Source organism: Notolabrus celidotus, chromosome 9 (genome assembly GCF_009762535.1).
Source record: "Notolabrus celidotus isolate fNotCel1 chromosome 9, fNotCel1.pri, whole genome shotgun sequence".
Classification (NCBI taxonomy): domain Eukaryota; kingdom Metazoa; phylum Chordata; class Actinopteri; order Labriformes; family Labridae; genus Notolabrus; species Notolabrus celidotus.
This window is the reverse complement of record NC_048280.1, coordinates 12,754,786-12,768,636: the sequence shown is the minus strand read 5'-3', so window position 1 is coordinate 12,768,636 and position 13,851 is coordinate 12,754,786. Positions and strand designations below refer to the sequence as shown.

At 40.9% G+C, this 13,851-nt stretch overlaps 1 protein-coding gene across 1 annotated transcript in view; it reads right to left on the bottom strand.

Annotated features, from left to right (window-relative positions):
* The window catches only part of LOC117819500 (dmX-like protein 1), a 63,406-nt gene that overhangs the window by 11,937 nt on the left and 37,618 nt on the right, over positions 1-13,851 (bottom strand). The window contains exons 32-44 of the mRNA XM_034692894.1: positions 11,887-12,078; positions 11,310-11,386; positions 8,811-8,932; positions 7,982-8,242; positions 7,322-7,524; positions 6,970-7,118; positions 6,742-6,827; positions 6,414-6,615; positions 5,738-5,855; positions 5,279-5,341; positions 3,573-3,659; positions 1,713-1,831; positions 919-1,069 (exon numbers count right to left, since the gene is read on the bottom strand). Coding sequence (XP_034548785.1) covers positions 919-1,069; positions 1,713-1,831; positions 3,573-3,659; positions 5,279-5,341; positions 5,738-5,855; positions 6,414-6,615; positions 6,742-6,827; positions 6,970-7,118; positions 7,322-7,524; positions 7,982-8,242; positions 8,811-8,932; positions 11,310-11,386; positions 11,887-12,078 — 1,830 coding nt within the window. The remainder of the gene's footprint in view (positions 1-918; positions 1,070-1,712; positions 1,832-3,572; positions 3,660-5,278; positions 5,342-5,737; positions 5,856-6,413; positions 6,616-6,741; positions 6,828-6,969; positions 7,119-7,321; positions 7,525-7,981; positions 8,243-8,810; positions 8,933-11,309; positions 11,387-11,886; positions 12,079-13,851) is intronic.

Genomic DNA, 13,851 nt, shown 5'->3' with positions numbered 1-13,851 from the left:
CCAGCGTTACTTCAACCCTCTGAATCTGATCCAGAATCTGATCCTGACGGAGAGGCGCCTGCAGCAGGATCTTTCTGAACGATTGGTCACAGATTTTGTGTTTCTTGTTGTTTTATTTGTCAGTATGTCGACGTGTGTCTTGGTACACAGCTACGAACATGTAGCTATGTGGCTATGCTAACTAGCGCTAGCACTTTTCCATGAAAAATAAAAATCATCCACTAGATCTTCAAATCTGCAGACGTGGGGAGTAAAACTGACCTTTGTGTTTATTAAGACAGCCTGCAACTAGCATGCCTCCCTCCTAAGCTCCTTGTTAGCACACATGTGTGCAGGTAATGAAAAACAGAGGGGGGATTCAGTATTATTTTATACAGTCTATGGGCTGAACAAGCTCCGAGCTCTGACTCCGTGACAGACCGGATATTGTTGTTACGTAACAAAAACACGGAAGTCTGAAACGTCAGAACAGGGGCAGAATGGATTTTTTTCATTCTCGGGGGGTTTGTAGACATGCCAGGGAAACATATTTCAGGTAGAGAACCATTAAAAAGTCGATTTTGCATGATATGTCACCTTTAATATGGCGATCTGCACAAGGCTTCTATTGTTTTCAATCTAATAAATCATCCTAATTATGAAATGTCAGAAACATGTCCATCCTTCTACTTAGGCTAAATGTGACATGACTTCATTATTTATTTTTTGTCACTCTGCTTGACATGATGTTGATCTGTCAGTATAAAAACACTAGCCCACTCATCCAATGATTTAGCTCTTAGAAAACTGATTTATGAAATGTGCTATTATGTCCCTCAAACATGCAAAACAACATGAATTCAAAGCAGCAGAATAGAGACAGAAACAACAAATGTCTTAGATAATATTGTGACATACAATCTCAGGTCTAGAGCTCACCACAGATGCACCCCGGCCCGTCTGCAGACCTCCCAACCACGGCATGTTGATGGGTGTGCCTAGGCTGCTGTGAGTGTACGGTGTGGTGCCCTGGAGGGCGGCACAGTCATCCCGTGCATGGATCACCAGGAAGTCATCACCACCAACGCTTCTAAAACAGAATCAAGATCAGGGAGTTTTATGTAGATTTTTGGAAGTATCGTGGCTCAATCAAGAATCAGTTTAATCTCAGCATGTTCAGTTCAGTGATGCATTCAGCAGGAAACACTTGATTGAAATATTAAAAAATAAATGTCAGATTAATAATCATTTAAGGGGAATCACTTCAGATGCAATGATGCCATAATTTACTTGTTTATAAATAAATAATTCAATATATTTGTGCATTTATTAAATACCAACAGGGGATTCGCAGGAAATATGTCTAAATGCATGCTGACAGAAACAAACCTTGCTCTGCCATCTTTCAATAATATCTCAAAAAGCAGCCAGACACTCACTCACTCACTCACTCACACACTCACACACTCACACACACACACACACACACACACACACACACACACACACACACACACACACACACACAGATTGAGCTACACATTCAAACATACACACAATGCAGCATATATACCACCTACACAATCAATGCTGAACCAATCAAACTCTTCCACACTCGGTTTAGCTTGATGGGTATGAGGGTGAAGATTTGACTTGATGTTACTCTGGTTGAACCCTGGCAGCCATTGGCCTCATGACGTACAATACCCGCATGCAGACACCTGCTCTCTTACCCTTTGGCTTCAGCCTCGTCGTCATCGATCCAGGTCAGGATCTGTGTGGCCAAGATGGATGACACATCCAGCTCCTGAATGTCATGGGTGGAGGCCATGACTAGACAATTACGGTTTGCCTAGGAGACAGACGAGACCGGAAGTCAGGTGACAGAGGAAGGAACGCAGGGTGAGACTTAGTGCATGTGAGATATGAAAAGTTAGTCCAAAAAAGTTTCAATAAATTTTTTTATGCAATTAGATTCTGCCTGTGGTGTTAAATCCATACAGCAGTGTGCGCTGAGTGATGACCAGAGGAGCAACTTCCTTTGTTTCTTTTTAGAAGAAACCCAACACAGAACAAATATCTCTTGAGTCTCATAGTGCATCTTCTCCTTCTGTATATATAACCAAGACAGTGCAGAATAAAGAACATGATAAAGGCTATATAGTCTAAGAGATGTGCCGCAGGCTTAAAAGTCAACATATCTTTGTTGAAAGGTGCACTCTGAGTTTAGAGGTGCGTTCATTGAAGTAAAGCTGTGAGCTTGAATTCTTGTTTTTCAAATTCAACTGAAAACTTGAAATCCAGAACACAAACTTTTAGTTCACTTGTCTAGTCGCACTTATGCTTTTCAACCCAGTGACAGACCTAATGGAGCAGCATTGGTATATTCTTCTCGCCACCTGTTCTAGTATCATTCACCTTCTCGCTTTGTCTCCACCTGTTTGAGATATCTAGCTCACTGTGTTCATCTGCTGGGACTGGACAAGGTGAGGTTATTAGTATTAAAGAGCTTCGAACAGCTGATTGCTGGGGCTGGGAAAAGAGGTTAACCAGAAACAATGAGCTGAAAGATACTAAAACAGAAGAGAATTGGTGATAACTCTCACGTGATTCCTTTCATATCTCAAAACTGTCATGTCACTAAATTTGGGACCTAAAAATAATACAAAAATCTGGAGGAGAGATTCATAGTACGTTTCTATTTATAGATTAGGATGCTAACTACATACATGGCTGATAAAATTCAGATTGAGTGTTTGGTTTACTTTATTTTTCATCTAATTGGAAATTTGCATTATATCTATTTTTTGTGGGTGCACTGCAAAGTAAGAACATAGACTAATCATAGCTCACACACAATTAAAAACTGTGTAACTGAATGTAAGAGAGAAACCATATAATATGTTCTCATTCTTATTAGCTTCAATGTCTTTTTATCCATGTTCAACTGTTTACGGGAACTAGACTAACGACCTTACTTAGGACCCTTTTGTGACTACATGGACTCACCCAGGTAGTCACAAAAGGGTCCTAAGAATATTATATTATATTTTCTAGCTCTTCCCCAGTCTGGTCAGAACTGAAGAAACCTTTCAGAGGAGAGGCGACAAGTCTTCAAGAATTTCTAACAGTCCAATTGCCTTATGGATCAAGCTTTGGATTACAGTTTTAGAGTATTACAGTCTCATGTCGCTGCTGCAGACCTGAAACCTCATATCTCCAAATCTACAGCTTTTCAGGAGATTAAAAAATTATTTTGTTTGTAATTTTGTAATGCCGACTAACATGCACTGAGGATGACCAAAAACATAATTTTTTAAAATAAATATATAAATAATGAAATATGGAGATACAAGGTTTCTGCCTGAAAGCAGTGATGTATTTAATATTGTACTGTAATAAAGAAAAATACAAGATAACTTCTGTAAAGAGTAAACAGTGCTGGCTTCCATGTCAATGGCAATCATAATAAAACAAAGAAAATTAAGTGCTATACTTGTTGAGACGGACATTCTGGAGTTTAACCATGACCTGTGACCTCATGTTGTCTTTCCTTATGCTTTTCTTTAGTTTGCGTGCTAGTCATGATGTACCTTGTTGATGGCAAAAGCTGTGATGATGTCAGACTCTTTGTGGATGATGCGTGCCTTTCCTCCAGGGCCGCTCGGATCTGACTCAGTCTGCACAGAGGAAAGGAGGTTCAATCATTACAACTGAATATCAGAAAGCCTTTCATTCACACCATCAGCCATAACTTCAGACACAACTCTCCTTCATGCTGCAGAAAAAAACTCCCTGCACTCTATGTTCTCTAAATTATACAACACCTGCACTCTGTGTTATTGTGTTTGGACATGTTAGGGGAATCAGGTAACACTTCAGCAGTACATGTAACTGGGTTAGCACCGTTAGACAGTATGAGCAAAATGAATCACGCACACTATACCGCTGAGGTCCTATGGGATGTATGCAGTGGCAGAGTGACTATACTGTAGATCTGCATATTGTATAGGGCTGTTACTTTTTGATGCCACAGTTATTTTAAACAAGACAGGCATCGTTTGAGGATGACATTGAATTAAAGTATTTAATGCACTTTTTCAAGGGGAAAACACCATGTCTTTTTCTGTCACACCGAATAAAGGAAAACTTGACTTGCAGAAATCTAAATATGGTGGTTTGCCATTTTCGCGCAGCATATAATCCCTGTGGGCCGCAGATTCACTGCGACAGTGTTGGGCCCATTAATCAGAAGCTATTCAGCTTCATAGCTCTTCCTCTGAGAGACTGGGTTAATTAACATGGACCGAATGCAGGAGCTACAATGTGGCAGCGTGCACAGTGAAAGCCAGAAGATTAGAAAACCTCTTTAAGGCAGCAGTTTACAGTGCAATTCAAGATTCATGAGGCTCGTTGACATGAAGTTTTGGACAGCTAAATGTAAGATTAATATCAAGCATTGACAGGAACATATAGAGTTCGTAACCTAGAAAACACACATACAGTAATCCTGTCAAGATCTCTACTTTACTGTGTCTCCGATCACATGTGACACCACATACTTTTTACTCCACTGTAGAAAGAAAATACATGGCACACGATTTCTAATCATTGGTGCACTTTGAACCGCCCACACTACTGAGCAGCAGTGAGGGATCCTTTATATCAGTAATCAACATCTGCAGAGAGCACAGAATGTTTCATTGCACTTGACAAATCAGAGGAATTGTTCAAAAACAAACATCACACACTCTTGTTAACATGCAAGGAAAACGCCCTCGTAAGACTCTACCAACTCTGCTACATGTTGGATCTTTGAAAATCTGATTTAAGGTTGAGTTCTCTGAAAACAGAGACAGATGAATTATTAGTCAGAGAAAGATCTCAAATGCTACGTTACTTTCCGCAATTAGATTTTCACAATTTTGGTGTGATAATGATACCACCTACTGAGTGTTGCTCTGGTTTGTGTCACATTCGGTAAGTGCGCATGTGTTTCCTTTGGTCAGACATGACCTAATTAATCTGAAGCTATTTTCTTTAAAGGCCAAAATCATACATCTCTACATGAAAAATTTGAGGTTTGTTCTTTTAATTATAAACTACAAATAGAAGGGAGCGGCACGAGTTCTCTTAAGAAACAAGTTCATGGATTTTTCGTACTCTAATTTACGACAATTGTGCTAAATCTGGTCCACAGCACAGAGAGTGCAGGACTTTGGACTTCAGCTCAACATGATCAAATATCAGACTACATCCACCCCAATACCAGAAGTCAGCTTATCTGAAGCAGCAGTACCTGATGGTTTCCTGTCTCCTCCATCCCTGAATATTTCAGACTGTCAGTATGGTCCTCACCCGACTTTAATGATTGGAGAATCAGCACAGGGTGATAACACACACATACACACAACACACACACAACAACAACCAGTGATGAACCATGCAGTCAAGCACAAACACAGAGAAGGGATTATTGTGCTGTTAATCAAACAAAGTGTATAATTATTTGAATACAATGAAAGCATCAACATGCGACTGGAGGCAGTAATTTTACATGTGGTTGGTATGCGGCACAAAGGAAGCACAAATGCACTAGAGGGAATTGTTAAAGCCTTACTGATGAAGCTTGCTAGGAGGGATTTAATCATGATGAAATAGTTAATGTGTTATTCATTGACAATTAATACAATGTGCTAGCTGTGCGACATGGAGACATGTTCATGCAGTGTGATAGCCTGGTGTTAACATAGTGTACCTCATTTGGGTCTCGTTTCTTGGCAAAGATGTTTCGAATGAAAGTCTCCTGTACTTCTTCCTGCTTGACCAGATACTGCCACAGACGCTTCACTGGGAGTGCTGAAGGGTGGCTGGTCCTGAAAGGGATAGAACACCTCCTGCATATTAACTGTAATGCTCATTAAATCAGTCGTATCAGTTCAGTGAAGCACAAGGCCCATCGGTGCTGATCTGAGAACTCCACATATCTGGTGCTTAAGGCATAAAACACATAAAAAATGCACAGTAAATGTTGTTCCTCTGAGGACTGTAAAGTCCTACAGAGCAGACTGTGAGGGGGAATCCAAAGGGGTCACATCTGCTGTAGGGGGATAAGTTTAATCTAAGCAGATACATTCTACTGGTACGGATGCATTTCACTTCTATACATATGTAAATGGTGCTTAGGGCAAGCTGTTAACAATGAAACAGCATCATGTTTCAATTGAGGTGTTTAGAAGCTGGAAGGTTAATTTGTAAGCTTAAAGATGGAAGAAAAGAAGAAAAGTCAGCTGTTTTTTTCCGTGCAAAAAGTAGAGAGAGCAGAATTATGTGGATCAAAAAACACTGTGAAAATCAGATTTTATATTCAATCTTAATTTGTAAAAGAAGAAATTAAAGCTTGTCATAACAGTTTTTTGTTTCGATCTCAGTACCTGAATGGGGTGTTTGACGGCTCAAACAGGGCCTTGTGTCTGAGCAGGGCGGGTCCAGGTGTGGCCGCTTCGTCATGTAGGTGGGTGGAGATGTACTTGGAAGGGGCCCCCCCAAAAATCTCAAGCCTTTTCTGCAACACCTGCTCCCAGCGCTGCAGCGTCTTCAGCACAGCGTGACAGAGCGGCGAGCCCACGGGCAGATCTGCGTTTAATGGCACACATAAACAACAAGGCAACAAGATTAGCTGAGACAGGCGGAGAGAAATGAGATAGCTCTTTAACCTATATCCCGGCATCAGAAGGGTATGTGGTGTGTTTCAGTTTTTACCTAATAGATCATATCCTGCCATTGGGTAAAAGGATTTGAGGTTGACCGACACCAGCTGAACCATCGCCAGACGCATCAAACACCAACTGGAAGGAGAGGACAACATCAGAAATCAGATTAAAACTGTGACCATAAAAACACTAAAAGGGTCCTGTTACTGCACGCAGCATGAATTTAGGCAAGGCTGAGTCACTCAGTGCAGTAATATCCAAAGAGAAGTTCCATTACCTGTATGAATTGTGGTTGGAATGCTCTCTTTGAGGAGAGTTGGGGTCGAACACATCTTCAAAATCATCCTCATCTTCATCCTCATCTTGACTGCCCTGGCTCTCCTCTGAGTCGTATTCAATCCTGCTTTCTGATGGTGGCAGTGACGGCTAAAAAAAACACATCAACAATAACAATTCATTAGATATTAAATTAATTAGATATCATTATATGTTGAATACAAACTGCATACATGAAACAATATCCCAATGAGCAGTCAATGCATATGAGCCAGGCTCAGGAAAGTAACTGGATTTAAAAGAGTCATGCATTAAAGACTAATTTGTTGGTTGTTTTTGATTACGTTGGTTACCTTTGCAATGAAGTAATCCCAAATGCTGAGCTCTGGAGGGACAAATCTTTCTTTAAAGATGGGGGGAGCTTCTTGTTCCACCACAGGGCCATGCCGTGGACTAGATGGTGCCTCCCGCTCTATCCCAGACTCCTCTTTTGATGCGTTGCGGGATGACAGCAGCCTGAATCGTCTGGACTTCCTGTCTGAGCCACTTGGTGAAACTAGGGTGTGGAGAAAGTGTTTGTTAAATTGCTGCATGTGTAATCGCAGTCACAACCCTATCCATTTGTGCATATTCACATACGCAGACATGTGAGTTTTTTTTTTTAATTTGACCCAGGATTACATCAGTCTTAGGCATTGAAATATAGAAAACATATGAAACAGTGGTTTGAAATGTCTACTTTTTTCTCAGGTAAACAGGAGTTACAGCTGCATTACATCAGGTTTCCTCAGCAAACTATACGAGAGCGCACACAGGTTGTGAGAGAAACTGCTCCCTCTATAATAGGTTGATGGGTTTCACTATGACCTGCAGATTGGAACCCAATTAATTTAGTGGGACTGATTTGATTTAGCTGCTGGGTCACCTCCAGAGAAAAACCCCAAACAGAGAGACATCCACTCAGGCAGACTGTCAGAGAGAATACTAGATGAGCCAAGCTAATCCCTCCTCACCTGGTGGGGGTGATCTTGTTGGGCTGGTTGGTTTTTCTATGATGACAGGTGTCCTGGCGCCCCCTCCGAACACCATCACCCAAAGCTTGCTGTTGAGGGGGTGAGCCACAATGCGGAACAGCTCGTTGCTGGAGTGAGTGGCCAAGCCGTGAACAAACAGACTGAGGAAGACAGCGGTGAGGATCTCACAAAGCAGCATAGCTAAGCCCGGCTGGCTCTCCTCACCTGCTGAGCTCAACAGGCGTATCAGAGAGGCGATTCCTGGAAGGAGGGGAATGAGAAGAAAGTTAAACCAGAGGAAGAGAAAGTAAGAAAGAGAGAAGGAAAACAACATTTGAAGAACTCTTAAAAAACGTTTGCTTTTTCTTGGCAAAACTTGTGTTTCTTCATTGCCAAAACAATTCCTATGTTAATACCAAGTGGCAAACTCCGGTCTAAAAATATGAGTCCAATGTGGATGTGCTAAAAACTGCAGTTCATCGAGGATCCGCTTGAGGCAGGCTCCGGAAGTACTGGAAACCACATACACACCAATGCAAAAAAGCCAATCTTTACAGCAGAAATAAACATGTTTACAGCCTGGTACAAAAGTGTAGTCTGGATAGATCAATTCTCGATCAGCTCTCACTGTGAGGGGGGTGAATTTTTTTTTCTAACAGCAATTTCGAAGATATTGAGATTACGAGTCTTCCAATGAGGGACACAGCTGACTTGATCGCTAGGAGGCTCAAGGAGGATACCACGTCCATATTTTATACAGTCTGTGGTTAATACTAAATCCACAAAGACCTGACCCCTCTATCAAATGTGTTGCGTTTGGTTGGTTTACCTGGCCACTGTGCTGGGGAAGTGTTGGGCTGAACAGACTCATCCATGCTGAGAGTTCTGACTGGATGCTTCTGAGACAACAACACACTCTGATACACAGTGCCTGTGAAATGGTTCACGTGGCTGTGGGAGACAACAAGAAAAATCAGATAAGCACAGTAAGAGCAAAGCAGAACATTTACATTAAACATGAAACCCTGGGCTGAAAAGTGAATAATGGGGTTAAGATCTATATAACATTTCTAAATATTTTACTGCAAATGTTCTATCTTTGTTCTGAAATAGGAGGCAAAGCTGTCAAACTTTGTTCCATCAACCCATGAAATACTAATGGGCTCCATCTTGAGTTACCTGCCTATCTATTCTGCCTGGAACATGAAGATACACTTCAATGATGAATAAAGTGTCAGTACTCTAGTTCTAACGTCAAGTAGCTTTTCAGCACATGCTCATAAAAAGAAGCTTGGATGGTAAAAGAGGAAATTTTCACTAAGATTGTTGGATGCTCAGCCCACCAGAGAGTCTATTAGGTTGATAACATCCAATTAGTTCTCCTTGAAGCTTTTGTGCAAAAATTGATGCCTCTGCATCAAAAAGAATTCAAAAGTCAAAGGAGAGATCACTCAGAGGTGGCGACTGAAGTCTCTCTGCACCTCACATGACAAATTTACTCTCCTACAGGTGCAGAGTCGCTTCTTAGGCTACATGAGGATGCTGGCTGTTTGTCGAGAGAGAGAGAGAGAGAGAGAGAGAGAGAGAGAGAGAGAGAGAGAGAGAGAGAGAGAGAGAGAGAGAGAGAGAGAGAGAGAGAGAGAGACACACACAGAGACCTACATCCTGAAATACCATTTAAAAATTCACACACCTCTCTTTTGCTCACTCTGTCGCTCACACACTCAAGAGGAAATAACAGAGGCAATATTTCATCAAACCTCTACAGTGACGCACCATGAGAGTTTATATCACGATTACCATAACAAAGACGCTGTTAAATTAGAAATAGCCTTTTTAATTTGCCGAGTCTGCTCAACTGACAAACAGTATGTGATAGTTGCGTGCGTGCGTGTGTGTGTGTGTGCTTGTTTTAAGTCTCCTGTTCAAAGGGAAGATGCAAAACTAAGTGCTCATTTAAACCACATTCCCTGGAGTTGTGTAAGGTCAGAGATGGTGCTCTGAAAGAATAATGATTTTTTTTCTCTCTGAGCTTAAGAAAACCTTCTTTGACACATTATTTAACTCACAAAAGCCATTCTATCTTTGGGGTTGCGTCATTGTGGCTTTTTAGGTCCCAGTCAGGTCAAGCTTGAGTAAAAGATTGTATACAACATCAGAAATCAAACCACAAATCTGTCAGAACAGTGACAGGAGCTCACAGAGCGGCACCGCTCAAAGCCAATTGAGTCGTTCAAACACAGAAACACACACACACACACACACACACACACACACACACACACACACACACACTCTTTCACCCCACAAAGTTTAAACCCAACCAAGTTGTTGTCAAAGTGATTCGGTGTAATGGTACGTACACATCTTTAATAAACAATGATCCTCACATCTGTCAAAACCAAAAAATCGAATTAAGAATTTACAATGAGAATGACGAATGACAAACAACAGCCTCGCAGCTTTCATAAATCATTCTCTGCGCGATCAAAACAGACAAGTGACTGTCATATTTTTGGTTTGCAAACTTGCAACATATTTCCCCTTTTCCATGTCTCCAATCACGCCACTAAAGCGCTTTGTAAAAACAGCCTACAGCATCTGCTAAGATGAATTTTCATAAACAAAGCCTAAGACAACTTGAAAAGCATTTTTGCACTATGTTGTTACATTTGCAGAGTCTGACTTGAGATGTATGTGTGCATTACCCTTTTATTTTAAAGTATGCTTGGTTGCCAGTAGTCATGTCCCTTCCCCCTTATCTCTTATCATTCTGCTCCAATAAGTCTAAAACCCCTCTCACACAAACGCACACACTCACAAATAAAACCAGAGGACATAAATTAAGTTATTTTCTTGCCAGCGTTTTGTGTTTTGAATGCTAATAAAAAGGGAAACCAAAGTCAGATCACTCGTGATAGATGAATAATCCAGTGGCGGCTAGTGCTGTTAATGGTATCGTGTCGAGGTGAATGTGGTGGAAAATGAGAAAGTCGTAACAAAGTTAAGCATCGCTCCAAGTCATATAAAGAATTCAAGAAGCTTGCTCAGAGAGAAGCAGTGCTGTACATTCCCGCTATGAACCAAACTGTTTTTCTTGACTCAGGCTGCCTAAAAGCATTTTTTTCAAAGACAGGGCTCAGATCCTCACAGATTTATTCCCCAAGATCCCTTAATAATTGTTAGATCGTGGTTGTTAAAAGGTTTGTGATATATCAAAGGTTCAGTAAGATGCTGCTGATTATGTCTTATGTCTCTGCAGCATGACAGCCTACAAGTTTAAGAGCAATAAAGTACAGCCAACAGTTAAAGCAGGCAAGGCACTCACCTGTGAGTGTGTCCGTCACACAAACACTGGTATATACAGGCTGACAAGGAAGCAGCCAATGTGTGCAGCACGTAGATCTGAAATGAGGATTAAAAAACAAACATAAATAAGTGATGAGCTCCATGCAAACAATGAAAATGAAACACAAACAATACAATATATATTTTTTTTAATTCTGAGGAGGATTGGAGTCTTTTTTCTAAGACCAATTACTTAGAAATTAATCCCTGAATTTTTTAGAAATACTCTAAAATGTGTTATTTACAGCCAAAAAAGTCTAAACTAATGCCTGCAAGTCTTTAGCATTTCCTTTGTGGGTATTGACAAACATCTTATGCTCATTATTTAAGTATTAAAGTCATATCTGCCCAGATTAAGACATTAATTTCATATTTTTTCTAAGTTACTAGAACAAAATTCAAAAACCAGCATTTTTTGATCAAAGCAAACACTTCTCAGGATCTTGGTCCTCTTTCCTTGAACTCACATTCAAAACCTCCTCAAGAGAGAATGTCCATTTATGAAATAGAAAGAAACTCAAAAAGAAACGGATGAATAAAACCAGACACTGCCGCACCTCATTGTTAACGACATCAGGATGTGGAGGAGAGTCGAAAGAGTTGATGGTCTGCAGGATGTCGTGCGTGAGGTTGGTCAGGTACACGATGGGATTCGCCACCACCGTCTTCACGTTTGCTGTGCACGCCATCAGAAGAGGGATAGATGTTGGTTGGGAACATGGCATCACTGCTGACTGGATAGAGTCATCCTGGAAAGAAAAAAATACTTTTCAGAAAATGCTATGGGGAATAAGCAGTGCATACGTATACTCCACTCATATTATAGTTAATGTGCTGCTCGGTGCCTTCAACAGCTGTGGCCTGAGCCATGGAGAGCATAATCCGTGTTCAGTATATGAGGGAATTTAGTCTAATAAACTATAAATTAGGGATGACCACAATTAATCGATTATCGATTAATTGATTGTTAAGAAATTACTCGAAACACACATTTTTGTCATCAATTTTCCGTCACGTGGAACAAACCTCATGTGGTCTCATATTACACTCATCTATCAGGGAGGTGTTTTAAATCTAAAGCATGTTTCGATGTGAATCAGCTGTTAAAGGTGTTGCGCACAGCGGAGATGCTCTGCTGGCGGCTGCGCGTCAGGTCTCCACGTGCGCTTTTTTAAAAGCGGATCAATACAAAACTACTGCCAACAACAACACGGACACAAAGGTTGACAACTTTACACAGGACATTTCCCACCTTTGGATACGAAGGCAACAGACTGGGGGGAAATTCAGGTACACTATGTTTGCAGAGCAGCAACATCAGAGCCGTCTGAGCTTTTCTGCAGCTGGACTGATTCTGACCCGGTTTCTCTCCCGGCTGACTCCTGACCGAATACACATGTTTATTTTTCTCAATAAGAACGAGTAGGTAGAAAACTGGACACTGAGAGTCTGAAGTACTTTTCTGTTAGTAGTCTCAGCCTTCACTTTATAAGATTATGTCCGCGTAGAATATTTTTAAGAGCCTAATCGTTGATATTCTGCATGTCAAACATGTACCCATATTCAATCCTGTCAGTTATTTGCATTTTGTTGCTGTAGAAAATATTGTTTAGGGGGAAACCACGTATTTGGCCTTGTTTTTGACGTAAGAATAATAATGTTTTTTTTATCAATTAATCGATAATTGATCGTTAACATTTCCAAAAATCGATCACGGAAAATACTTAAAATGTACATCCCTACTATAAATAGAATATATAGGCTGTGAAAGGGTGGCTGGTTGACATTTAATCGATCCTTGAATATGGCTCTCTGATTGCAAGTATACCGCGGGCTTATGTCCGTCAATCTTGATGAATAATAATTGGTCGTCACTAACCTCCTCAACAGAAGCGCTCTAAAGTGGCTGAAGTAAAAACAAAAAGAAATACAAACATTTTCTTGACAACAGCAGAGGAATGTGGCAAAACTAAAAGCTGGGATTTAGAAGCTGCTCTTATCTAAAAATCAAAGGAAAGGAATAGAAAAGACTCCCACTGCCCCGTGCAACGCCTGTGCTAACATTTAAGAGCATTGTCCCCACGGCGGCACATTGGGTTGTTTACCTCCTAAAATTGGACTCAACCTTCTAATAGTCAGCCCAAGGCAGACCCTCCCTCAGGAGCCGAGAGAATCTGCAAATCCTGTCAGCCCAGTGCTGGAGGTGTGCAGACGATCACCAGAGCAAAGTAAGTAGGTCTATGCGTGTACGTGTGATTGTGTGCATGTGGGTGTGCGTGACTGTGTGTGTCCAGGGAATCTGGTTGCATTGAGAAAAGCTTTCAGAGGGCGTCATGTTCGTCTTTCATACTTTGCCCCTCATCTGCTCAGTATCCTTCCTTTCAAAGAGAATATGGGAACAGTTAAATAATTCTGCAGCTCTGCGAGTTAGCTGGTGCGAATGTTTTCACATGCGATGATGGCTCTCATTAATCTGTCTTGATTTACAAATTCAAATAAATCATGTCAACAATTTGTGTTGT